This window comes from Rasamsonia emersonii, assembly GCF_000968595.1.
Source record: "Rasamsonia emersonii CBS 393.64 chromosome Unknown ctg1118621760291, whole genome shotgun sequence".
Taxonomy (NCBI): domain Eukaryota; kingdom Fungi; phylum Ascomycota; class Eurotiomycetes; order Eurotiales; family Trichocomaceae; genus Rasamsonia; species Rasamsonia emersonii.
Window position 1 is genome coordinate 1 of NW_013563101.1, and position 23471 is coordinate 23471.

The 23471-nt window shown below is 50.3% G+C and overlaps 9 protein-coding genes across 9 annotated transcripts; 5 read left to right on the forward strand and 4 right to left on the reverse strand.

Moving 5' to 3' along the window:
- Positions 1 to 1171: 1171 nt before the first annotated feature.
- Positions 1172 to 1921, forward strand: T310_5501 (uncharacterized protein; the record flags this gene model as incomplete). Its single annotated transcript, XM_013471608.1, has 5 exons — positions 1172 to 1189; positions 1308 to 1362; positions 1502 to 1548; positions 1627 to 1635; positions 1748 to 1921. The coding sequence occupies 5 exons, from the start codon at positions 1172 to 1174 to the stop codon at positions 1919 to 1921; spliced, it is 303 nt and encodes a 100-aa protein (XP_013327062.1).
- A 599-nt stretch (positions 1922 to 2520) lies between these two features.
- Positions 2521 to 3397, reverse strand: T310_5502 (uncharacterized protein; the record flags this gene model as incomplete). The annotated part of the gene is made up of 2 exons (XM_013471609.1): positions 2521 to 3325; positions 3372 to 3397. The coding sequence occupies 2 exons, from the start codon at positions 3395 to 3397 to the stop codon at positions 2521 to 2523; spliced, it is 831 nt and encodes a 276-aa protein (XP_013327063.1).
- A 1188-nt stretch (positions 3398 to 4585) lies between these two features.
- Positions 4586 to 6332, forward strand: T310_5503 (Monooxygenase; the record flags this gene model as incomplete). Its single annotated transcript, XM_013471610.1, has 7 exons — positions 4586 to 4824; positions 4960 to 5209; positions 5362 to 5525; positions 5573 to 5618; positions 5680 to 5827; positions 5884 to 6040; positions 6107 to 6332. The coding sequence occupies 7 exons, from the start codon at positions 4586 to 4588 to the stop codon at positions 6330 to 6332; spliced, it is 1230 nt and encodes a 409-aa protein (XP_013327064.1).
- Positions 6333 to 7607: 1275 nt separating this feature from the next.
- Positions 7608 to 8682, reverse strand: T310_5504 (uncharacterized protein; the record flags this gene model as incomplete). Its single annotated transcript, XM_013471611.1, has 4 exons — positions 7608 to 7746; positions 7796 to 7899; positions 7947 to 8524; positions 8577 to 8682. 4 exons carry the CDS (start codon positions 8680 to 8682, stop codon positions 7608 to 7610), a joined length of 927 nt encoding a protein of 308 aa, XP_013327065.1.
- Positions 8683 to 9296: 614 nt separating this feature from the next.
- T310_5505 (Dehydrogenase) lies at positions 9297 to 10323 on the forward strand (the record flags this gene model as incomplete). Its single annotated transcript, XM_013471612.1, has 4 exons — positions 9297 to 9559; positions 9642 to 9990; positions 10056 to 10112; positions 10165 to 10323. 4 exons carry the CDS (start codon positions 9297 to 9299, stop codon positions 10321 to 10323), a joined length of 828 nt encoding a protein of 275 aa, XP_013327066.1.
- Positions 10324 to 10389: 66 nt separating this feature from the next.
- T310_5506 (Amidase) lies at positions 10390 to 12310 on the reverse strand (the record flags this gene model as incomplete). Its single annotated transcript, XM_013471613.1, has 4 exons — positions 10390 to 11298; positions 11349 to 11543; positions 11609 to 11987; positions 12045 to 12310. 4 exons carry the CDS (start codon positions 12308 to 12310, stop codon positions 10390 to 10392), a joined length of 1749 nt encoding a protein of 582 aa, XP_013327067.1.
- Positions 12311 to 12897: 587 nt separating this feature from the next.
- On the forward strand, positions 12898 to 15211 carry T310_5507 (FAD binding domain-containing protein; the record flags this gene model as incomplete). The annotated part of the gene is made up of 6 exons (XM_013471614.1): positions 12898 to 13076; positions 13147 to 13294; positions 13371 to 13749; positions 13785 to 13974; positions 14085 to 14181; positions 14234 to 15211. 6 exons carry the CDS (start codon positions 12898 to 12900, stop codon positions 15209 to 15211), a joined length of 1971 nt encoding a protein of 656 aa, XP_013327068.1.
- Positions 15212 to 15687: 476 nt separating this feature from the next.
- T310_5508 (Xanthine dehydrogenase) lies at positions 15688 to 20246 on the reverse strand (the record flags this gene model as incomplete). The annotated part of the gene is made up of 5 exons (XM_013471615.1): positions 15688 to 16187; positions 16259 to 17478; positions 17529 to 19703; positions 19761 to 19854; positions 19913 to 20246. The coding sequence occupies 5 exons, from the start codon at positions 20244 to 20246 to the stop codon at positions 15688 to 15690; spliced, it is 4323 nt and encodes a 1440-aa protein (XP_013327069.1).
- Positions 20247 to 21849: 1603 nt separating this feature from the next.
- Positions 21850 to 23252, forward strand: T310_5509 (12-oxophytodienoate reductase; the record flags this gene model as incomplete). The annotated part of the gene is made up of 3 exons (XM_013471616.1): positions 21850 to 22071; positions 22140 to 22470; positions 22537 to 23252. 3 exons carry the CDS (start codon positions 21850 to 21852, stop codon positions 23250 to 23252), a joined length of 1269 nt encoding a protein of 422 aa, XP_013327070.1.
- Between the last annotated feature and the right edge of the window lie 219 nt (positions 23253 to 23471).

Sequence of the window (23471 nt, forward strand, 5' to 3'; positions counted from 1 at the left end):
ATTGTTTGTTTCAAACAATAGACAAGCATGCCGATGCAGGGCATGCGTATGCATATGCAGATGTATTGCATGCGTCATGAGGGGGAAATGTCTTGATTCTCGGATCGAATTTGGGGGTGTTCAACCTAGCCAGGCAGCGATCACTGCTATCCATTTGTTTCGGAGAAAAAAAAAAGAGAAGAATCAGTTGACTATGGTTACAATACTATGCTTACGAATGATTACAGCTGTGATTTTTAATTTGTTAAGTTATTACCTCCCTATTACATTCCTAGGCTTAAACGTGATAAACTCAACTACCTAGGTACCTAGGCAAGAGACCACGGGTGTCGTTCCCGTCCCACGGAGTTGGAAAATCATAAATGCAAGACTGGCACTCTCACTGGTCTCGGTTTTGACAAATCCTTGCCGACTGCAGGGAACCCTCGATAGAGGATGCTACCTTGCGGGCTGTAAACAGGAGCTGTTTCAGGCTGTGTTGGCAGCCACAGTTTCTGCTGCTCTTGACTTTGTCTAACTGATTCTGGTAGTGTTTTCCATTCCTTGTCGTGCTGGAAATAAATTTCTATGGTACCACTATTACCTGGAATAAGAACATGTACTGTAGATACATACCTAGGTAGATATGTACAGTACTGTACTTAGGTAACATGACCTCAAGGCAAGCAAGGCGTCCTATGTGCCAGTTTCACAGCCATACTCGAATTCTATCTAGTAATTAGATAAGCAGAGACTTACCTAAGAGCGTAGAAAACTGCATTATAGACCACTTTTCAGGCATGCATCAGGCAGTTGAATTACATAATGTAGTTCGGGTTTTATTACAGTACATGGTAAGTAAGCTGACACGATACAATACAATATGTACTAAAGATCCTCCAGATCACGATAATGACTCAATGATAGTAATCATCAATGCAGGTTTATCCGAGTTGAATCAGTCACTAAGCACGCCTTGCATTGCGGATTGATTGGTGTGGCCGTGGCTGGGCATGAACCCTTACCGGAATAGGAAGGACCCTGTTTCAGGGCCTGATTGGTGATTGTTCAGCCCTACGGAGTGCATACGGACATACAAGATACGATGTATGTACATACATATGCTACCGTGGCGCAGTAGATATGGTATATAGATTGATTACGATCTGCGTCGCATTGTCCAATGATCACCATGTACATACAACGGAGAGTACGTCGTTAACTATACATAGATCAGGTAGAGTAGATTTGGCCCTTCCTTTTTCTTTCTTGTTCTCGACTCAATTCTCGAACTGACTGGCTATCTACGATAACTAATTATTAAGCAGTCGATTGATGACACTCTCCTCCGGTGGCTTTGCTGGCTGGCTGGCTGGCTCGTTGGTTGGTTGGTTACACTGTGTGACATGAACAAAACTCCGAGACATAAAAATGAAAATAAATAAAAAAGAAGAAAGAAAGAATAAACATGAAAATGGGGTCCAACTTGCATTCATCCATAATGTACTCTACACGCATGTAGATACTGATCGATTTTTAGTGTCCGAATCCGCGCTCTCTCTTTACAAAGTACATAGTTCTGTGGCTATGCATGTGCGGATGCAGGTCCCAGCTGAAACGAAAACAAAAAAAAAAGAACTACTGTAGGACTACAATGTATGTACATGCATACAGGGTATTTTCTGCAGGATTACAATAAGGCTGCCTGATCATGCAGTCAGGAAATTCTTCTTCGGGCCTTCTAGAACACTGCTAAATCTAAATTTAGGAACTCGTCCCGTGGGCCCGGGTGGATCCTCCCGCCCGACCGGACGAACGGATGGGTCCGATTGCGGAGGATGATTGGTGGACTGTGCTCGACGGGATTATGTCATCGCTGTACACACAGGCTCCGCTGGATTATTCATCCTCCGTCTGCTTACAGTCCCAAGAGGAGGGTTAAGAAGATGACGAGAGGTAGGGTTACATCTACATCCCTGTCAGAAATTAGTAATCAGAGTGAGTACGGAGAACTCTGCGTGGAGTACTCGGTAGGTTATGTACTCTAACTGTGTACGGAGTAAGATACCGAAGTATGCAGCACGCCCGCCCCTCGTGTAATACGAGTCATAAGGCTGGTAGTCTCATGCATGCATATGCATGCACGCAGTCATGTGTCATCTACCATGTGTGCAGAAATCTGTCCTTTTCTGCAGATCGTTATAATTAGAATATGGACACTTCTGTACTACTACTGTATGTCAGGGGCAGTTCGTCGATCCTGGCGGCAAGAACCTCCACGTGGGTGACGGCCCAATTCCAACGTTCGATGCGATGCTTTATGCACGATTTAGCGCCGAGGCTGAAGGATCTCTTTTTCGGTGTTCCGGTGTCTGCGAGGCTGAAACAGGACTACTCCGGCTGAAGGATCACCGTGTTCGGTGTTCCTGAGGTCAGCGGCCAGATGAACGATATGGCAGTGTTCGTCCCGCTCAACTGCGCCTCCTATAGGGCTGAGTCTAGCGTGAATAGTGTTAATCGAATTTTATTATGACGTAGAGTCTACAGTGTCAGATTCTCTACCTGCCTCGCAAGATCATCCCCTTGAACGCTTGCACCCGACGGAGGCGTGTTGATGCCCAGCGAAGGAGACGGTGTTTGACCAGGCCGTCTGCGAAATTTCGCCGGCTTGACCTTCCTTCTGGCCATCTGCTGGGGAGACGCCATCTGCGGGATCGAAGACAAGCCATCGTCCTTTGATGGTCCTAGTCTTGTTGACAAGTTCCTACGAGACTCCTCCACCAAATACCGTCCAAAGTCTATCCGCCAGTCCGGCTCTCTGCATTCCAAAAATGCCAGACACAGATCTTCCAGGAACAACCGAGGAACGTCCCCCTTGACAAATTCGAAGGATACCTTGTCCATATCCACCCGCCAGAGGTCCACCATCATCTTCCGCAGAGGACTGCCGATGGCCGTCTTCCGGTACACGAACTCGACCACGTCCCATCTCTTCGCCGTATGTCTGTCGTGCTCGTCATATTTGCGCCGGCAGTGCTCCATCACCAGGTTCTGCAGTTTCGGCGCCCCCAGCTTCCCCGCCAGCACCCACAGCTCGCACAGCTGTAGCCACGTCACAGGTGCTGCATCCTCGAAGATCTTCCCGCGGTACGCCCACTGGAGGAATTCAGCAAAGGTATCTGGATCGTCATCCGGCAGGAAGACAGGCTGTGTCGTGGGCTGGGTGAAACGGCTCTCAAAGAGCGCGTTGAAGTAGGTCGAGCAGTCGCAGATCAGCTCCAAATGGACATCGAAAGGGGTCTCGTTGGGACCGACGTTGATGCTCGCGATGCCGCCAGTCAAAGTACTTCAACTGATTAGTTTCTCGTTCCCTTCTGTTTGGAAGCACTTACCTCTTTCCAAGGGAGTTTTTCGACATGTTGGAGACAGCTCGGCAGTCGATGCTCAGGAGGTAATGTACAGTAGTGCCGTCACATGGTAACTACACAGGATGATAAAAGTCCATACAGTCTGGTAGATGGTTGTTACAGACCAACAAAATGGGACGCTGTCCAACACAGTGATGCACGATGAAACAATACCCCGCAAGACAGAGACAAGGATCTAAAAGATCACGTGATTAAGACATGTACATATACCATGGGAAGGACCATAAGTCAAGAAAGAATGGTATATTAGATGGTATATCAGGGAGACTAAGGGAGAGGCCAAAATAGTATATAGAGAGGTATATAGAATAGTATGACCAAGAAGGAACATAAAAGGGCATTTATTTCTACTTATATATCTAGTCTTTCTACCTTGCACTTAATATTTACTAAGATACTTACTTGGAGGTCGGTAAGATATCTTACTACTATTAGTATACCTTATGGTATAGCTCTAATAGGTATTGCCCTGACCTAGTTACTTATATTTTTTGATTACTTAAAGACCCTAATTACTTATTTATTTATTAACTACTTGGAGTTGATCACTATATGAGATCCTAGATTAGATCTGTAAACCTTCCCTAACCACCAATGTTGAGTATCTGTCACTCAGGTCAGCCCAGCGCATAACAATGGTAAACAATAAACAACACACTACATGTACAGTACAGTACATGTATGTTGATGTGTCGGATGTGACCTGTCGTACATACATTCCGCGGAGGATTCTTTATCCGAGTTGTCCTACTATGTAATCCAAGCATGATTGGTTGCTGCCATTCGAATGCTTTGCTGTAGACCTGGATTGGTTCTCCGTCTGTTAGTGTAGGGAGAAAGAGATGTGCTTGCAACTGCAGTCTCAGCTGGACTCCCGTACAGGCCTTAGGGCTAGGGCCCAGGGCTAGGGTTAAGATCATCGCAGCACGCTGTTCAGACTTGAATCCATCCTCCTTCAAGTCTTCATCTCCTTCAGTTGACATAAAGTGTATTGTTTTTTCGGACACTACTAGTTAAGTCGATAACGCCACAAGCCTCGCCAAGCACGTCATGCCTGACGCAACGATCTTATCTCCGTATCACTGTATCCATATATCTTAGTTATCGATAGTAGCCAGAGTAAGTCAATCAATTTTCTTTTTTTTTGTTCCCCAGCTCTGCTCGTGCAGCAATAAATAATGACTGACATGATCCATCCCCTCCGGATCGCCATCATCGGAGGCGGCCCTGGCGGTCTCGGTGCAGCAATTGCGCTCTCTGCCCTACCCAACGTTGAGCTTGCTTTGTACGAGCAGGCCCGAGAGCTGCGCGAAATCGGCGCCGGCATCCGCATTGGATATAATTGCTGGCGAGTGCTGGAGCTGCTTGGGGCAGACGCAGATGTGAAGGGACATCGGAAGACTGAGGTCTTGCATCGGTATGTATGCAGTACGTAGATTAACAATTGTTATTGCATGCTATGTTTGTGTATTTCTTCTTCTATTCTTCTAGAGTTGTGACCTTTCGACCTGTATTTCGCTCATTATCGACGTAGATACTAATTAATATACAGAAATGGCCTGACTGGCAATGTCCTGCTCAGAACAGGACCCTCTTCGCTGCCACTCGAGTACCACCCGCAACGCGTTCGAAGGACCCGTCTTCAGTCTGCTCTGCGCAAGCAGGTCCCTCCAGGCATTATCCATCTGAGCAAGCGGCTCACGTCGCTAGAGAATCTTCCAGACGGAGGCGTTCGTCTTTTCTTTGCCGATGGGACAGAAGCAACGGCCGATATGGTCGTGGGAGCAGATGGCATTCGATCGGTTTGTCTATTCTGTTTGCCTGGAGTACATGTACTTGATGATTGACGTTGATAAGGTCGTAAGGGAACACGCTTTTCCAGACCACAAGATTAAATTCACAGGTTGTGCAATCATGCCTTTTCCTGTTTCCTATACTGATACTTAATTCATAGGAACCACTATCTGGCGTGTCCTCATCCGCAGAGCCCTTGTTGCGCACCTCCCCGACATCTCCAAATCCACCTCCTGGTGGCATGGCCCTGCCGGCCATGCGTACTTCTCCCCCGTCGACGACCCGTCAGAGATCGCTCCAGAGGACCAACTGTTCGAGATTTCGGTGCGCTATCTCGTCGATCCAGAGACCGACAAGGAAAGACGGTACAGCTGGGGGATTCCCGCGACGAAGGAGAGGGTCGAGGCGCATTTCACGGTATTATTTCACGCTGTAAACAAAGGGCAATCACAAGCAAAACTGCTGACTATGCTGTCAGGACTACGATCCCCGAGTCCGGGAGACCCTGTCCAAAGTCCCTGAAGGCGACTGGAAGGAATTTGCCGCCTTCGCAGGACCCAGGCTGGAGACGCTGACGGCGTGGGACAGGCTCGTGCTGATCGGGGATGCCAGCCATCCGCTGACCGGTATGTCGGACCTTCTACTCTGCAAGTCTATCAGTCATACTGAGTATTATCCACAGGTGCATTTGGTTCTGGGGCAGCGTTTGCCCTGGAAGATGGATGGATCCTGGCCCGGGCCCTCGAGCATACAATTTATAGCACTCGCTCTCGACAGCAAGCCCTTCGCGAGGCACTGGCTATATTTGACTCGATCAGGTCGCCATATTACCTCCGAATGTATGTACATACATCCCAATCTATCTATCTATCTCCAGCTCGACCATCGACTAATATTATTCATAGGTACCAACACCTGGACAACCAGAAGCAAAAGCAGCTAGCCGCCAAGGCCACGGCCAAGAGCTTCGAAGACGTCTTGCACGCCCGGGTGGCATCCTTTAGCGAGGGCAGTGAACTCAGCTGGATCTACGAGAACGACATCGAGGACGTCTGGAAGAACTGGCTGGCGGAAAATGTGAAGAGCGGTAGGAGGCGGAGGGACGAAGGGGGTATCAGTCCTAACTTGTAGATCAGTAGATCGGTGTCTAGAAGATACGAGGTATGATTTGGTTATCATGTAGATCGGTTTGATTTAGTGCAGAAGCATGTCAGAAATATATCAGACTGACGTTCTTATGTCGAGAGTCGACAAAATAAGGTATAGGTGTATCCATGCCCATGGATCTGCTCACCAATGGATTGGATTCACGTGGTTCATGAGGATTTGCCTTGGCCTTAAGGACATGCAACTGTCTTTGAATCAATCATTCATCACCCATCGTCATTGAAGATGATCAATCTACCTCTTCGACCGCACTCATGTCGTACTCTACTCATAAGCAATGCAGGAATGGCAGTTAAGAAAAAGAAACTCCCAATAATGATGTAAAAAGACAAAGCGTCAAGCCTGGACAGGTATCCAGCCATAACTACTTCCCTTTATTTATTAAATTATTCCATCGATACACATATAATTCTTACATGACTTCTATCCCTTGCTATAATTTTTTGTTTTGCCATAACTCCTTCCATTATCCCTGATCTAATATTTAAACGTGAAAATGTGCAAAAATGGAAATTGATGTTATGTTTTTATTTATAGTAAAGGTATGTGTAGTACATCTGTCCGGGGGTCAAAAGTCCTTGGCACATACCGGGTATCTTTCTTCTGGCTAATTAATGAAGTAAGAATTGTAAGACTCGTATTGTATCGAGTGCTGTGCATGCACTGTCTGTACTACTAAGAGGAGGTACATTTATTGTGCCCAAGGTTGGGGGGCCTACAGTACAAGAGTGGGGGTGTTGTTTCTGTGTGTATGTACTGTACACATACGTATCAGTGTGTGGCATTTAGATAAGCGATAACAACACGACACTGAACGAACGCACTTGGAGGGGTAGTAGTGGGGCTACTGTAGTACAGACTCAGATAGATTCCCATTATCGTTGATTATTAACTTTTAGGTAATTCATTGTACGAGGTCAATGAGGTTTATTTATCTCCTTCTTTTTTTTATCCTTAGTGGCATGGGCTCTATCCTATCGATATCGATTCGATAGGAGTGAATTAATTCTTCTGGTCGGGTTGATTGGTTTCAATTTGGTTGTTATCTATCAGATGACTTTTCCGTATCTGTGGATTAATGGTTGAGATTAGATATGGGTTTCCTTGCATGAATTGAATTGTAGATCGTGGACGATGCTACTTTTATTGTCAGATCGACAGACGTAGAGCTAATTCATACGATTTCATTGATGTACTATCCTAGGCTTGAAACGTACACAAATTCACTTTATACCGTAGTCACTTCTTCAAAACCGATCCACGCTCCGCTGGCATCAGAGCACCCTCCGGAGGCTTGTTCTTGCTCTTGAACTCGTCGCACATCTGCTCAAAGGTCACCCACTCGACGCCTTCGTGCTTGTTGATGTGTTCGATGATTCTACAGTCGTTAGTCTAGAAAGGAAAGAGAAAGGAGATGGATGACTCACCTCTCATGCATCAACAGGACGTGTGGACGCCCAGAGACATCAGGATGAATGGTCATGGGAAAGATGAACTCGTCGTATTCCCGGTAAAAGTAGTCAAAGTGGTCCTATTCCGGTCAGCAGCCCGCATTCTTAACGACTCGCAAGTACTTACCTTCCAAATATCCTCGATATCGCGTGGATTAACCCAGCCGTGGCTGTTGGCATTCCCCTTGATAAACATCATCGGGGGCAGATCGTCAATGTACCAGTTGCCTGGAATCTCGACCAGCCCTGTATCCTTACCCCGGATCAACGGCTTCATCCACTCTTCCGCCTTCTTGCTGTAGTCGATCTTGGTCCAGCTGTCGCCCGTGCGCAGCCAGTACATCTGGCAGTCGTGATGGGACATGGAGTGGTCGTACTCGATCCCATACGACAGCAGCAGCTCCGTCTGCTCCTTGCTGGTCTCCCACCATGGCGCGACAATGCCACGCGGAGGCTTGCCGCAGAAATCAGTGAGCATCCGGTACGTCTTGTCGAGGACGTCCCGCTGCTGCTCGAGCGTCATGTCGCTGGGGTTCTCGTGGCTGTAGCCGTGCAGTCCGATCTCATGTCCTGCATCCCGAACGGCGGCACATTCCTCGGGAAATGTCTCCAGGGAGTGACCAGGAATGAACCAGGTCGCCTTGATGTTGTACTTTTCAAACAGCTTCAGCAGCCGCATGGTCCCGACATGACCGGCGAATAGACCTGATTCCATCAGCATTGCCAGAGCAGTAGTACAGTGGCATAATATCAGTACCTCTGCTGATATCATTCGTACTGTCTTCTCCACCGTAAGACCCCAACCAGCCTGCAACGGCGTCAATGTCGACTCCGTATCCGACGAGCACTCTTTTTTTGCCCATTGTGCTTTGTACGAGAGACAGACAGGAAGCGCGAGATATTCTGATTGAGGTGACTGTAGAGACCAGAACGATGATGAGGAGAGAACTCCGACGGACAAGATCCGCTAGATAAAGGGGCAATTAGTAAAGCGAAGTCGCGCTCGGATCCATCTACATCTTGTCGTTCCCGACACGCGATGCCGGAGCTTGCTATCCTTGGCCCAGGGGAGGGGAGGGCGATAGCTAGCTGCTTGGGCTTTCCCCGCACACGCTGCGTGCACGTCCGATAGCAATCAATGACTGCAGTCGAATCGATTGCTTTGCGTAAATCGCCCTGATCCCGGCCCACCAACCCCACTCGCCAGTCTTATCGCCCCTCCTCCCCTTTGCCCAGATCCGGCAGACTTAGGGCTTAGGGCCAGGGTCTAGGGCTGCGCAGGCAGGTGGACGAGAAGTGGGGGTCGAAGAGTGGACAGCAGCAACGCTCCTTCCTTGTGCATGGCTGCGACGTCGCTGCCGTAGAAGTAAGTGGATCGGAAGCCTCTGGGAACTTCTCTTGAGGCTTTTAAGCAGAAGGCCTCTTGCAGTTTACAAAGAGATGCACGCGTACGCAGCAACTTGGTTCAATCTACTTCATGGTCCTGTTATCTCTTGCTATCGAAGGCCATGTCCAGAGTAAGAACCATGCAGACATTATTCAGAGAAATCTGCTGACGGAACAGTTCTCTCTCAAAGGGCGAACGGCCCTCGTCACCGGTGGCGCCCGTGGCTGCGGCCTTGCTTTCGCTGAAGGGCTGGCAGAAGCCGGAGCAGACGTGGCCATCTTCGACATCATCCCTCCCGTGCCGGAATTCTTCGACATAGAAAAGAAATACGGTGTGAAGACGGCACATTACCAGTGAGCCATGCCGCCATTTCAACTCAGCTCAAGCGGTACCATGCTTATTGCATCCAATTGCTATGCCTAGAGTCGACGTCAGCTCTCAGGAGTCTCTCCGCGAAGGCTTTTCCAAGTTCAGCAAGGATTTCAACAATGCTCTCGACATCTGCGTCCCTTGTGCCGGTATCAACCGTCACATTCCTTTCCTGGAATTCACTTACGAAGAACACCAGAATCTGCTGTCGACCAACGTCATGGGCGCCTATTTCACCGCCCAGTTGGCAGCCAAGCAGATGATAGCCAACGGCACCAAGCATGGCAGCATTATCATGGTGGCCAGCATTGCCAGCTACATGGCGGTGCGCAGCCAGCTTAGCAGTGCCTACTGCGCGAGCAAGGGCGCTGTTCGAGCTATGGTTCCAGCTATCGCCAAAGAGTTGGCGCCTCATGTGAGTAAACCGACTTTCTTCACTGCATAAAAATAGAAGTGTATTGATACGGGAATATCCATTAGGGCATCCGAATAAACTCTATCTCCCCAGGCTACGTCCGGACGGAGATGACAGCCGGTGTAAGCACGATCACACTTTCTAACTGGATCCAAAGCTAATTAGATCGAACAGTTCCCCCATCTTCTAGAGAGCTGGAAAGATGAGATCATGAATGGCCGGGTCGCTGAACCAGACGACATCCGAGGAGCATGCGTCTTTCTCGCCAGCGATGCAAGCTCCTACATGACCGGACAGGATATCCTGGTAGACGGCGGTGTAACCAAGTGGTAGTTTCGAATTTAAACTTATAATTAGAACATCATATAGATGTTTATCCTTACTTGTTGCGTCCATGCTCTATTGTTTTTTACTTTCCTTCCAAACCTTTTCAATGACGCTCACTGCCCCTAACACCTTCTCCTCCTCAAGTTTCCGTCCTATCACTTGCAGGTTAACAGGATGGCCCGCCATCTGCTCCGGATTATAAAGACTCCAGTGCCACGCATCGAGTTCGTTCCGCGGCGTGTATGCTGGCGCGTCCTCTGGCAACCTGTCTTTCTCCGGTCGAACCATATCCACCGGGAAAGTAATGGCAGGATAGTCGAGGATGTTCCACACTTTCGTGTATCCCACCCAGCGGCACGAGCGATGAGGTACGGACGTATGGGGCATTGTTGGAGACAGAAGCACGTCCACAGGTATGCCGGATGGCGATCGAGCAGCGTTCCACTTGTCCAGATACCGTTTCTGGACGGCGACCTTGCGTTTGTTCAACTGCCAATATTCATATACGGAGATGGGTTTGCCTCTGTTGACGAGGGCCTCCACGTGGGGAATGAACGGCTCGCCAGCCACGGCCACGTCACGACGGATATCCTCGCCGCCGTCTGCGGTGTAATAGAGATCCATGATCTCGATGCATTCCTTATGATCGGACGTGTCCCAGGAAATGATCTCGTGTCCTTGCGCTTTTAGCGCCTCAGAGACCTCTCTGAGCGCTCGTTCAATTGGAGGATGGACCTTCACGACGCCATCGTCCGTAATCAAGCCAATAACTAATGGTCTGGACTGGATTTCCTGGAACGCGGCCTCATTCCACGGAAGCGGGCTGCATCGCGGGTCCATCGTCCACGGCTTGCTGTCTGCGAGCAACCGACTAATGTAGCAGACAGTTGATAAATCCCGGGCCATCGTCCCCACCGCGGAGGGAACGTGTTCCTGTCCTTCGGTCGAGACGGGAACGCCTTGGTACGGTAGCCTGCTGCTCTGCAAAAGATGAGCAGGTCATTCTCTTGGTGGTAGGCAGATGAACTCACACTCGGTTTGAACCCGTACAATCCCATCATATTCTGTGGGATCCTGACACTCCCGCCGATGTCAGTGCCCAAGCCCAGGATTGAGCCATGCAGTGCGAGAAGAGCAGCTTCTCCGCCAGTGGAACCTCCAGGAGTGAAGTCAGGATTTCGTGGATTGACCGTCAAGCCCCAGAGGGGGTTTTCAGTTTCACACCACTACGCAATCAGCACAAGCTCAACAGCAAGAGTAATAAAGAAGAAATGAAAGATTTGATTCATACCATGATGCTCTGAGGAAGATTCGTCTTGGCAATGACAACTGCTCCCAGATCCTTCAATATCTGAACAATAACCGCATCTTCCGCGGCAGGCTTGAAGGAACGACCAACGTAGCCCAAGGTGGAATCATAACCCTTAATGTTGAATTGGTCTTTTACCGTGACAGGGATGCCGTGCAGCGGACCTTTGACCATTTTGGTTGCTTGGAATTCTCGGTCCAACTCTTGGGCTTGCTTCAAGGCATCGTCAAAGATCACTTCGGTAATCGCGTTTGTCTTAGTATTGAGGATCAGTATCGGCACGTTTTTCATTAATTCCACTTTGTATGGGTAAAGCCCACCAGCTGATGCGCAACCGTTGCCCTGGAATATTTCCGGCATACTGTCAGATCGATTATCTCATGAAAAACAAAATCACAGAATAATTGCGCCTACCAACCTCTTGATATACGCCAAAATGACCTCCTCAGCAGTGAATTCCCCCTGACTCAAACACTGCTGCAGAACAGGGATACTGTCGATGTCGGTGATCTTTTGGATTTTGGGATCGGACTCGATGATGGACCGTTTAGCGACATTGTCCACCCTCGGCGCGCGAGACTCTAAATCGTCCACCAGATACGGTTTCAATGCTTCGTCTCGCAAGGCGCGCTTCTGTGCTACAATATCCTGCCAAGTTTGGGTGTGTGCATAGATGCTTCCCATGTTGGCTATTCAGTTACTTGATTTGCAAGACGGCGACTGGTAACTGTCCTCGCTCTCACTGCTCTAGATATGTAGATCACTATTCTACCGCAACAGGAGACATGGAATCATGCCCGTGGAACTAACTAATATAGCTAATAGAAACTTCGGCGATTCTCCGATGGAGATAGATCTCCGGCCTGCAGCCCCTCATCTCTCCCCTCTCTGCGGCGATCTCGGCAGTAGGACAACTATCGCTATTCTTGTTATCCATCACCGAACAAGTAACCAGTTTCTAACTATATAAGCTAGCTAACTAAATGGGAAGCCAGCTCGGGATTCAGATTGAGCTGTCTCGAAAGTGGGATGCTACTGTCACGGGCCTCCCACTTTCTCCACGCTATGCACACGGCCCCTCTCAACCCCATCCATCAGTGACAGACAGGATGCCACCCACGTACAAGCAACAAAGATTGCTTTCCCCGGAAATAGGTGTCCTCAGATGCAAAATTGGGGTTGCCATACGATGGCTCTTGACGATCAGAACCGCAAACACATAACATATACATAACACAGCTCTCCCGGCTAGAAGGGCGTATTCTCCCGCAATGAAGCGGACTTTGTCGCAGGCCCAGCTGGAAATTATTAACACGAACAAGGACGCAGACAGCAACATGGCTCCTGGTGCTGACGACGAAGGCTTCATGGATCACGACGCCCAGGTGGCCCATGGCGGACCCGTCGACGTGACAGTCGTGGGAGCAGGGCCATCTGGATTAATGCTTGCGTAGGTTCTCTTTTTCTGTGTTCCTCCATCCATGTTCTTCATATAAATCACATGCTAAGCTAGTGCATAGCTGCAATCTGGTCCGACACGGCATCAAAACCGTCATTCTGGACGACCGGCCAGACAGGACGTCGACCGGCAGGGCAGATGGAATGCAGCCAAAGACGATCGAGACCTTCAAACAACTCCGACTCGCATATCCGCTGTTAAGGGACGCGGTGAAAGTTTACGATATTTGTTTCTGGGCATGTCATTAACCTTCGCTGAAGGTAGTTATACTAATTATGTTTCTAGGAGAGCACACCAACCAGCCCCCTTCGACGGACAGGCCGACAGATCCATTATCCGGACCATCTCGTCGGAGCTCTGGATCCTTATATCCTCCTCGCCCATCAGGGAATGCTGGAGGAAGTTCTGATAAAGGACATCGAAGAGCGCGGTGTCCAGGTCACAAGAAACAGCCCCTTTGTTGAGTGTTCGGCAGCAGCGGAGGCACCGAGCAATGAGTCCTTGATTGATGTCGTCTACGAAGACCGGGCCAACCAGACCACAAAGACCATTCAATCAAACTATCTGATCGGGTGTGATGGTGCTCGCTCTAAAGTTCGGGCTTTCATTCCCGGGGCAAAGCTCATTGGAGAAGTGACCAATGCGTCGTGGGGGGTACTAGACGGTGCGTAAGAATATCGCGCTCCTGCAAGGTTGCAGATCAAGCTGAGATGATCTTCTCAGGTGTCATCGAGACGGATTTCCCAGATCTATGGAGTAAAACGGCAGTGCGCTCCCACGACGGCACCTCGATTCTGTGGATCCCTCGAGAACGCAACATGACCCGTCTGTACGTCGAACTTAGCCCGACAGACGGCGATCGCATCGACAAGTCCATTGCCACGCCGGAGTACGTCATGAACAGGGCTAAACAGGTCATGGCGCCATATCACCTGGAATGGAAGAGCATTGGTAGGACGAACATATCTCACCCGACATAGTTGTCTGAAAAAAATTCAGTGCTGATTTCGTAGAGTGGTTTGGGAACTACGTCGTCGGCCAGCGAGTGGCCAACCACTTCGCCGATCCTGGACTACATCTTTTTATTGCGGGAGATGTATGCGTTCATGAACAAGCCTCCGGCTGATCAATAGCTAATATGACGACAGGCCGGCCACTGCCACTCCGCCCTGGCCGCCCAAGGCGCCAACACCAGCATTCACGACAGCTTCAACCTCGCCTGGAAGCTCAACCTCGTCATCCGGGATCTGGCCGTCCCAGAGCTTCTGGCGACCTACGAGGACGAACGACGCAAGATCGCACAGGACCTGATCAACTTTGACGCGGAGCACGTCAAGGCGTTTGCGGACGGCGACGAGGCTCTGGCGCGGAATTTCCACGAGAACATCCGCTTCATCGCTGGCGTGGGTGCTGAATACGCTCCTAATATTCTAAACCAGCCACTATCTTTGCAAGATGGCTCCGGCTTCACAGGCTCCCTCAAACCAGGCGCCATCCTCACGCCCCCGACGCAAGTGACGCGCTACATCGACGCCAACCCAGTCCATCTGCAGCTGGACATCCCCATGCTGAGCCAATTCCGGATCTATATCTTTGCACCGGACATCAACGCATCAAAGGACTTTTTGGACTCGCTCTGCGCGTATCTGTCGTCGCCGTCGTCGCTGCTGTCGCGCGCTTCGGCCAGGGCAGAGACGTCTTACGCCGCCAAACCTCCTCGTCGATCTCCTTCGGACGAGTTCACCACCTACCCGGAGCGATACACGACGGTATCCAAACTCTTCACCTACGCGCTCGTCACGCGCACAAAGAAACAGGACTTTGAAATCTCCTCGCTGCCCTCGTCATCATCCTCCTCCCCTTCGCCACATGTCCTCCACCCTCTCCTCCAGGCCAGTCGGTGGACAATCTACCTCGACGACATCACAACCCAGCCAAAGAGCTGTACGGAGACATATCTCGGTTCTGCTTTCCTGACCGAGGGGAAACGGGTAGCCATCGTCAATGTCCGCCCGGACGGGTATGTCGGGAGCATGAATGTCTTTGGTGCGGCTGGCGGTCGCAACGCAGGCGAAGAGGCAGGGAGGTGGGTGGAGGGGTATTATGGGAGGTTTTTGAAGGGCTAATCGATTGTAAATAAATAATTTGCTATCGTATTGGAAAAGAGAAGGAAAGAAAGATTTTTTTCATCATTTCGGTCTTCTTCAATAGACATATATTTATTCCTTACTAGTTTCGTGTTACTATTCTTTCCTTTTCTTTTTTGGCATTCTAAAATGCAACCTATCTATCTACGTAGATATAAATATCCAAACCCAGAATGAGTTATGTTATTGTTATGGTTATGAGAATTCAATACAGGTAGATAGATATTAATTAGGGTTGGCTGGCCTGTCATGTTATGTTGATATCCTTCATGTCTGATTTCATTTCATTTCATCTCATATCAATTATTGCCCGAAAGTGTTATGCTATAATTCACCTTATCACTCCTTTCTTCCTTCCTAATTAATGCCTTTGAAATAGACAAAGAATTCGTATAGACTCGAGCGCTTATATACTTGACTATATATTCCAGATTTCATGCAAGTATACGCTGGGGCTACGACACAGTCAGGAAGAATGGCTTCTCGCCAGGCTTTGGCGTGACAGTAGCCATCTTGACCAGGGCATCGCCTACGGCCAACCGCAGCCTCTCCGCTGTCGCCGGCGAGTCCAGGAGCAGAGGTTCAGTGACACCATTGTCTGCCCTCGCGCTGCGCAGCGCCTCCCGCAATGCGAACAGCACCGTCGACCCCAGAAACAGCGGCGGCTCGCCAATACCCTTGCTGCTCTGGATCGAACGGATGCTCTTCCACGACACCCCCTGTAGGAAACTGACGTTGAACTCCTGCGGAATGTCGCTGAAGCCAGGGATCTTGTACGTCCCCGGTCCGCGAGTCGCGAGCTGCCCGCTGCCGTCGTTCGTCCAGAGAGACTCTTCAATCGTGAACAGCCCCTGTCCCTGCACGAAGGCGCCTTCGATCTGCCCGTAGTCGATCGCCGGGTTGATGGAGCGGCCAACGTCCATCTTGATATCTGTGCGCAGCACCGTGTGATCGCCTGTCAGGAGGTCGAGTTCGACTTCGGTGCAGGCAACACCCTTCACATCCAATGTCAGTCAAATCGCTTACTATCCAAATTCAACACGGAAAAAGAAATGGTTATTTCTACCTGAGTGAAGTAGTAGTACATCGGCTTGACAGTCTCTGGATCGTAATTCCCAAATTGATACCCAATCCGCGGCATTTTCCAGTGTCCTGTCGCAGCGAGATTCACCCTGTCCTTGTACGCGGCTTGGACAATATCCTTGAAATCCGCCTTGGGCCCGAATCTCTCCCAGTACGGGCGCAGTCGCTCGTTCAGCTGGTCGCACGCGTCCTTGATCGCCATGCCGTTGAGGTCGCTGCCCGACGAGGCAGCCGTAGGGGAAGCATTTGGCGTCTGATACGATGACGTATCTGCAGTATACACATTCTCCAAGGGGACATTGAGCTCCTGCGCCGCAATCTGGCACATCTTGGTGTAGAGTCCCTGGCCCATCTCCGTGCCGCCGTGGTTGAGAAGCACGGTGCCGTCGGTGTAGATCTTGACTGACGCCGCGCCCTGGTTGAGATGCAATGCCGTTGCGAACGACAGCCCAAACTTGGTCGGAATCAGACAGATGCCCCGTTTCTTCCACTTGTTTCGCGAATTGAACTGCGCCACTTGGGCCTTTCGCTCGTCGTACCGAGCCTCCTTTCTCACCTGCTCCAGCAACATGGGAATGTGCCAGTCCTCATCGATCATCTGCAAGAATGGCGTTCGATCCCCCTGTTTGTACAGGTTTTTCCATCGCAGCTCGTCGATATCCATATTTAGCCCCTCCGCAACGGCGTTCATAAAGGTTTCAGTGAAAAACATCGCCTGGGGAGCCCCGAACCCACGGAAGGCGGTGTTGCTGTGGGTGTTGGTCTTGCAGACCCAGCCGCGAATGTGCACGTTGGGAATCTGGTAGCAGTTGTCGATGTGCGTCATGCATCGATCCATCACAGACGCACTCATGTCGAGCGAATAACCGGCGTTGTTGTAACAATCCGCTTCTAGTGCCACAAGTGTACCGTCGTTCATTACTCCCACTTTCCACCGGCATTTAATTGGGTGTCTCTGGCCGGTGGTTATCATGTCTTCATCACGATTCAGCATCGCCCTCATCGGTCGACGCTCTTTCATCGCGGCGATCGCCAGTAATCCCGCAAGCTGAGCACTCCGCGACTCTTTCCCTCCAAACGCGCCGCCCATCCGCTTGACCCTGGCGTTGATGCGGTTGCTTGGTATGCCAGTTACACGGCTAATCGTTTCCTGGATCTCCATCCTGCACAGAGTCAGCAGATGCCTGCTGTCATGATTTATTTAGGCACTTACGTGTGTTGGGTAGAAGACCAAACTTCCATCGAATTATCCTCCGCATGAGGAATGACCATGGCAGCATTCGTCTCGAGGTAGAAATGTTCCTGTCCACCCACTCTGCTGACGCCCTCGAAAACACGATCACATTTCGCAAATACCTGCGCCATTTCCTCTGGAGGAGCCCCTTTGCGGAGTTCCTTGCCATAGGGATAGAAGCTCTTCGCCTCAATGGCTTCATCGATCGTCAGGATCGGCTTCAACTCTTCGTATTCGACCCTGACAGCGCGAGCAGCTTCTTGCGCCTTCAGCGCCGTTTCGGCGTACACCATCCCAATCGGTTGACCATGAGAGTAAACTTTGTCTGTTGCAAACCAGGGTTCATCCTTGATCATTCCCCAGCTATTCCTTTCGGGGTCTATGCTATTCTTGTCAATATATCCAAGAGCCAGTCCAGGCTTGAGAGCAGGGCTCCAATCAACCGACTTGATAATCGCATGCGCTTTCTGGGACAGAACGAGCGCTCCGTAAAGCTCGCGATCGTGATGTGGCATGTCGTCGAGATACTCTGCCTCGCCGGTGGTATGTTTAAGACCCGACAGGTGAGGAATTTGCTTGCCCACCACTCTCTGCTCGTGTGGATTATAATTGTCCCTTGTGCCGGACGACACGCTACGGTGAATCTCCTCAATTAGGCCTGGGTCAACTTCGCCCAGCTTAATCTCTGCAATGACCTCGTGCCAGAAGCGGAAGAACATGGACAGAGCCAACGTCCTCCGGTAAGTGGCCATGCCTCCAGGAACCCCATACGGAAGCTGGAATGTCTGCTCCAGAGTCTTAAGGGCTCCCTGCAGTGTCTGGGAAGACTTCCACTGCTTCCCGATCAAAAACTTGGCGCAGTCCGTAGCCAACAGCGTCACAGGAGCCATACCACCGTACGCCAAGGATACGTCTTCCACAATACCTTTTTCGTTGAGTCTGACCCGAAATCCAGCGGTGACGATTGCAATGTCATCCTCCTTCCTTTTGGATTGCTTGTAGGACTTTGTGAGTTCCATCACCCCAGGGGCGGGTATCGGGATCTGAATCCGGGTTATGACACTCCCAGGAGGCAGGGACGTTTTCCTGTAGCCTTGAAACATGGAAGCCATTGGTAGAGAGACCTCTTCCTTTGCGGTGAGCGCCACAACGGTGGCGTTCACCGCCATGAGCACAGGATTCATATCTGAGATCGGCGAGGCAGTAGCTATGTTACCTGCCAGTGACGCAGCATTCCGGATCTGACGTCCTGCGAAGTATCTGAGCACCTTGGCCATCGCCCCAAATACCGAGCCCCGGAGACCCAGCTTCGATGATAAATCCGAACACACGGCTTCGATATCCGTCAGGGACGTATTGCCGCCAATCACCATCTCCTTCATCGTCGTCACATCTTCCGGCACCGATATGGCCGTGAGCTCGTCGATGTCACCGATAAAAACCGAGACTGGATAATTTGACGCCTTGAAACGAACCTCGATCTGTACCTCGCTGGCCCCACTGACAAGTTTCGCAGAGGGATAGGCGGCAAGTAATTCGACCAACTGCTGCAACTTGACCGGCCGAAGCCAGACCTTGTTCTCATCGCCATAGCAGATCGGCAGGTGCACGAATTTGCGCAAGGCGGGGGGATAGATCAACTCCGTAGATGGCGAATACGGGCGAAAGTTGAACTGCGGCACGGATTTGGTGCTCGTCCAAGGCTTTGATTCCTCTCCATCCTCATCTGATTGACTTGTGATGGACGTCTCCTCGTCGCTGGATGATTGGCTTGCCTCGCCAGAGGAAGCTGAAGAACAGGATTTTCTTGCAGGATCGTCGCGACAACAGCCTCCTGGTCGGCCGCACGATCCTTTGGCAGTAGAGGACGTCGATAGAGATGCCTCCAGATAGGAGACACCGTTTTGTTCCACTGGTGGGACAGCTGTGCCTACAGAATCGTCCGCCAACTGACCCTGGAGATCTTCGGTGACGAATGTCTTTGCGGCTTGCAGGATAGGTTTGTAACCGGTGCATCGACACAGGTTTCCATCCAAATGGCCTTTGAGTTCGATGTCCTCTTCGGAGAGCTTGAATTTCCCGGATTGTGGGTCGTAGGCATTGCGGATCATCGCATAGAGCGACATAACAATACCAGGAGTACAGAAGCCGCATCTGCATGCGTAAAAATGAGAGAAGGGATCTCATGCGTAGCAGATATGAAGCACATACTGTGAGCCATGGAGCTTTGCTAGACGCTCTTGAAGAGGATGGGGATTGTTCACGTTCCCCAAACCCTCGACTGTAATGACATGTTTTCCTACCACTGTGAAACAAGTCAGCGCAGCTGCGTTGTTCATTTGCGACAGACGTCGTCTACGTACCTCCGACCAGCGGATACAGACATGCATTCACAGCGAGATGGCGGATCCGTCCACCGTTCCGAGCTTCAGGCACTTGAAGAACTACGGTGCAGGCACCGCAGCCGCCCTCACCGCAGCCCAGCTTGGTGCCTTTGAGGCCATGCTGGGAGCGGATAAAGTCGAGGAGGGTCCAGTGGGGATTGGGATTACGGAGCTGGATCTTGGTGCCGTTGAGATAGAACTCGAGGGTCGAGGTCGTATATGTCGACTCCACGAGGCGCTGGAGAGCATCGTCCGGACTCAGAGCCGTTGGGACAACGACATCTGGCTCCGTGACCGGAGTAGGAAGCACCATCCTGGCTGGGTTCGTTTACCGCTGTCTTGCGTAGACGAACGACCTTAGTTAGACTGGAGAAAAGCACTCAATGAAGATCAAACCACCTCTTTCCTATCGACAATGGGGAATAATCGAGGAGTCATATCTCGCTTCTTCAGGCATGTCTGTAACCTTCTTGTCTGACGCACTGCTGCCAGATCTGCGATGCCTGCCAGTCAGAAGACGCGGAACTGGCTGTACAAGGTTGAGCAGCGCCATCCTGCCATGTAGGCAGAAGACGTAAGATCCGCATCCCTGTAACGAATCACCTAGCAGAACACAATCTATTACCCATTATCTGAAGCTATCTACAACACCGCCTAGTATGCCCACTAGTCAAATAGATAAGACTATAATCCAGCTTCCAGAGCTGCTTCTGACTCCTTTTTAGCTTCTATTTCTGGTTCTATAGCTTCTATAGAGACTGTCACGGCAATCGACAGAATACAATCACATGGCGGTGGGGTTGCCAGTGTATTATTTCTCTGCTATCTGATAGGTTTCTTACCCCGCCTCTATACCCTGAAGAGTAGTCCATCCCCAGATAATGATGTGATCCATCATATGATTCGTATCACTCATGCCAGTATATATTTACGTATTCTGTCTTCTTACAGTCATTCAGTCTTCATTCTTCAGCAAAGATGTTATGAGTCTCGACGAGGTATTCCACCACCGCAATATTATTTATAGAATTTAAGCTTAATAAGAAATTATTCACATACTAGTTAAATACTAGATATACTTACCTTTTAGGAATATAGAGTTAAATTAGGTATCCTGTATGCTGCTGTAGCAGCCCATATAAAACTAATTCTGCCAGAACCAAGATTAATAAAAACCTCATAATTGGCTATTTTGACTAAGAATCGATACTTTGTGTGGTGACGCAGTCAGTGATCCCAAGCGAGTTGTCGGCCAGAGTTGTCGTATCGATCCGACGATAAGCGACAACCAGGCTCGTGACGTCGCCTTCTTCAGCGACGGCGTATGCACCAATGAAACGAGAGGCCATGGAGTCGTACATCAGATGCTGTGTCACCGTTGATATCGTATTATTATGATGGCGATGGCGATGATGAACAAGACGTTGTGGTTGTTGTCGAGACCAAAAGTGGGGTTCTTCCTCCATCTTTGATCGGTTGACACAGGATATGGCGAACAGCGAGAACCCTCAATTCCATATATCTCCGTCTGTCTCATACGTCTGTACAGGACATAAGAGTATATATACTATCCCACCCATGACATTCCACCATTTTTGGTACCGTCGAGGCTCACGTAAAGAAAAAGTGGACAGGAATGTGTACAGTACATGTATGTACCTATGTAATGTACCCAACACTCGCTTTCCTCATCGTTACTCGAGAACATACACAGGGGCTAAATCAATAAAAGCCAACGACAATAATTTTTGATGCAAAAGGGAGAAAGTCGTGATCTTTCTTCTCTCTTCCTTCCTCCGTTCTTTTCTTCCTTGCTTGATGTAGATACTTCTCCCGTTCACGTTAGATGATATACTCCCATTAAACCACAGTCTGAAAAGAAAGAACTGGAAACGTTGACGAGATTGGCAAGCAACATGACGTTCGCGCCCCTCGCCGAGACGACTCTCTTCAAACCGCTGCAGATAGGCGCCCTGAAACTGGAGCACCGCGTGGTTCAGGGGGCTACCACTCGAATGCGGGCGAGCAAGGAATCCGACGGTGTCTATGTACCCAACGACCTCGTCGTGGAGCTGTATTCGCAGCGTGCCTCCAAAGGCGGACTCCTGATCACCGAGGCCACGCCTATCAGTCGTTATGTAAGTACATATATCGATATACTCCACCATTTATCGTTCATTCCTTGCAAATAGCTAAGTCGTGAGAGGCCGCTGGCTATCCCGGTGTCCCAGGCATCTTTACCCCATCCCAGATTGCCGGCTGGAAGCGCGTCACCGACGCCGTTCATGCCAAGGGAGCGTTTATTCTCTGCCAGCTCTGGCACGTCGGCCGAGCGTCCTGCCCTTCCTTTCTCGACGGCCGTCGGCCAGTGTCCGCAAGCGATATCCCCATCTCAGGCAAGGCTTTGGATGGAACGGAGTATGCCGATAATCCTCCACGGCCAATGACTGTCGAGGAGATCAAGGAGACGGTGGCCGAATATGCAGCTGCAGCAAAGAGAGCCATGGAGGCAGGCTTCGACGGAGTCGAGATTCACGGTTCGTCATTGTGCAATTGTCAGCACCGTTAAGCGCAGGGTCTAATTTCAGCAACCACATGTCTAGCTGCCAATGGGTATCTCCTCGAGCAATTCCTCCACGACAACATCAACAACCGAACGGACGAGTACGGCGGCTCTGTGGAAAACCGCTGTCGGTTCACTCTAGAAGTGATCGATATCGTCACGGCTGCTGTCGGCGCAGACCGCGTGGGCATCCGTCTCTCGCCGTACAACTACTTCCAGGACACCCGCGACTCAGATCCCAATGGACATTGGGTATATCTGTGCGAGCAGATCGCCGCCCTGCCTCCCGAGCGTCGTCCTAGCTACGTGCACATGATCGAGCCTCGATTCGACGAAGTGCTCGACGAGAAGGCCAAATTGGATGCCCTCTCGGCTTATACCGAGAATGGCGTTGAGGCAGAAGCGACAGCTACCAAACGGCTGGTTGGTAGCACTCTCGACCACTTCCGACCCGTGCTGCAAAAGGCCGGCATTAAATTTTTGGCCGCTGGAAACTTCAACCGCGACAATGCTGTGCCTAAGCTGGATTCAGACGCGGCCGATGCCATCGTCTTTGGCCGCTGGTTCATCGCCAACCCCGACCTGCCACGCCGCTTGAAGGAGGGATTGCCTTTGAATCCCTATGACCGGTCGACTTTCTATGGAGCGGACCCCCCTCAGAAGGGCTACACCGATTATCCCTTTTATGACGACAAGGCACAAGTCGAGTGCAACAGCATGAGCCTGAACAAAAAGACGGATGGTGTATGTACGTAGAAATAGACGGTGCCACATTGCGATACATAAATGGCTGTGAAGTTACCATACATGTTTTTCATCAGCAAACACAGTATATAGATAAACAGAACGGATTTCAAACAGTCGCGCAACAAAATCCCTCCCTGAAATCCAACACCTCTGCTCTTTGTACAGTAGTCGAAGAAGAATTGGCTAGCTGGCTTCAACGCCGAGCTATCGAACAAATGCAAAAAGAGA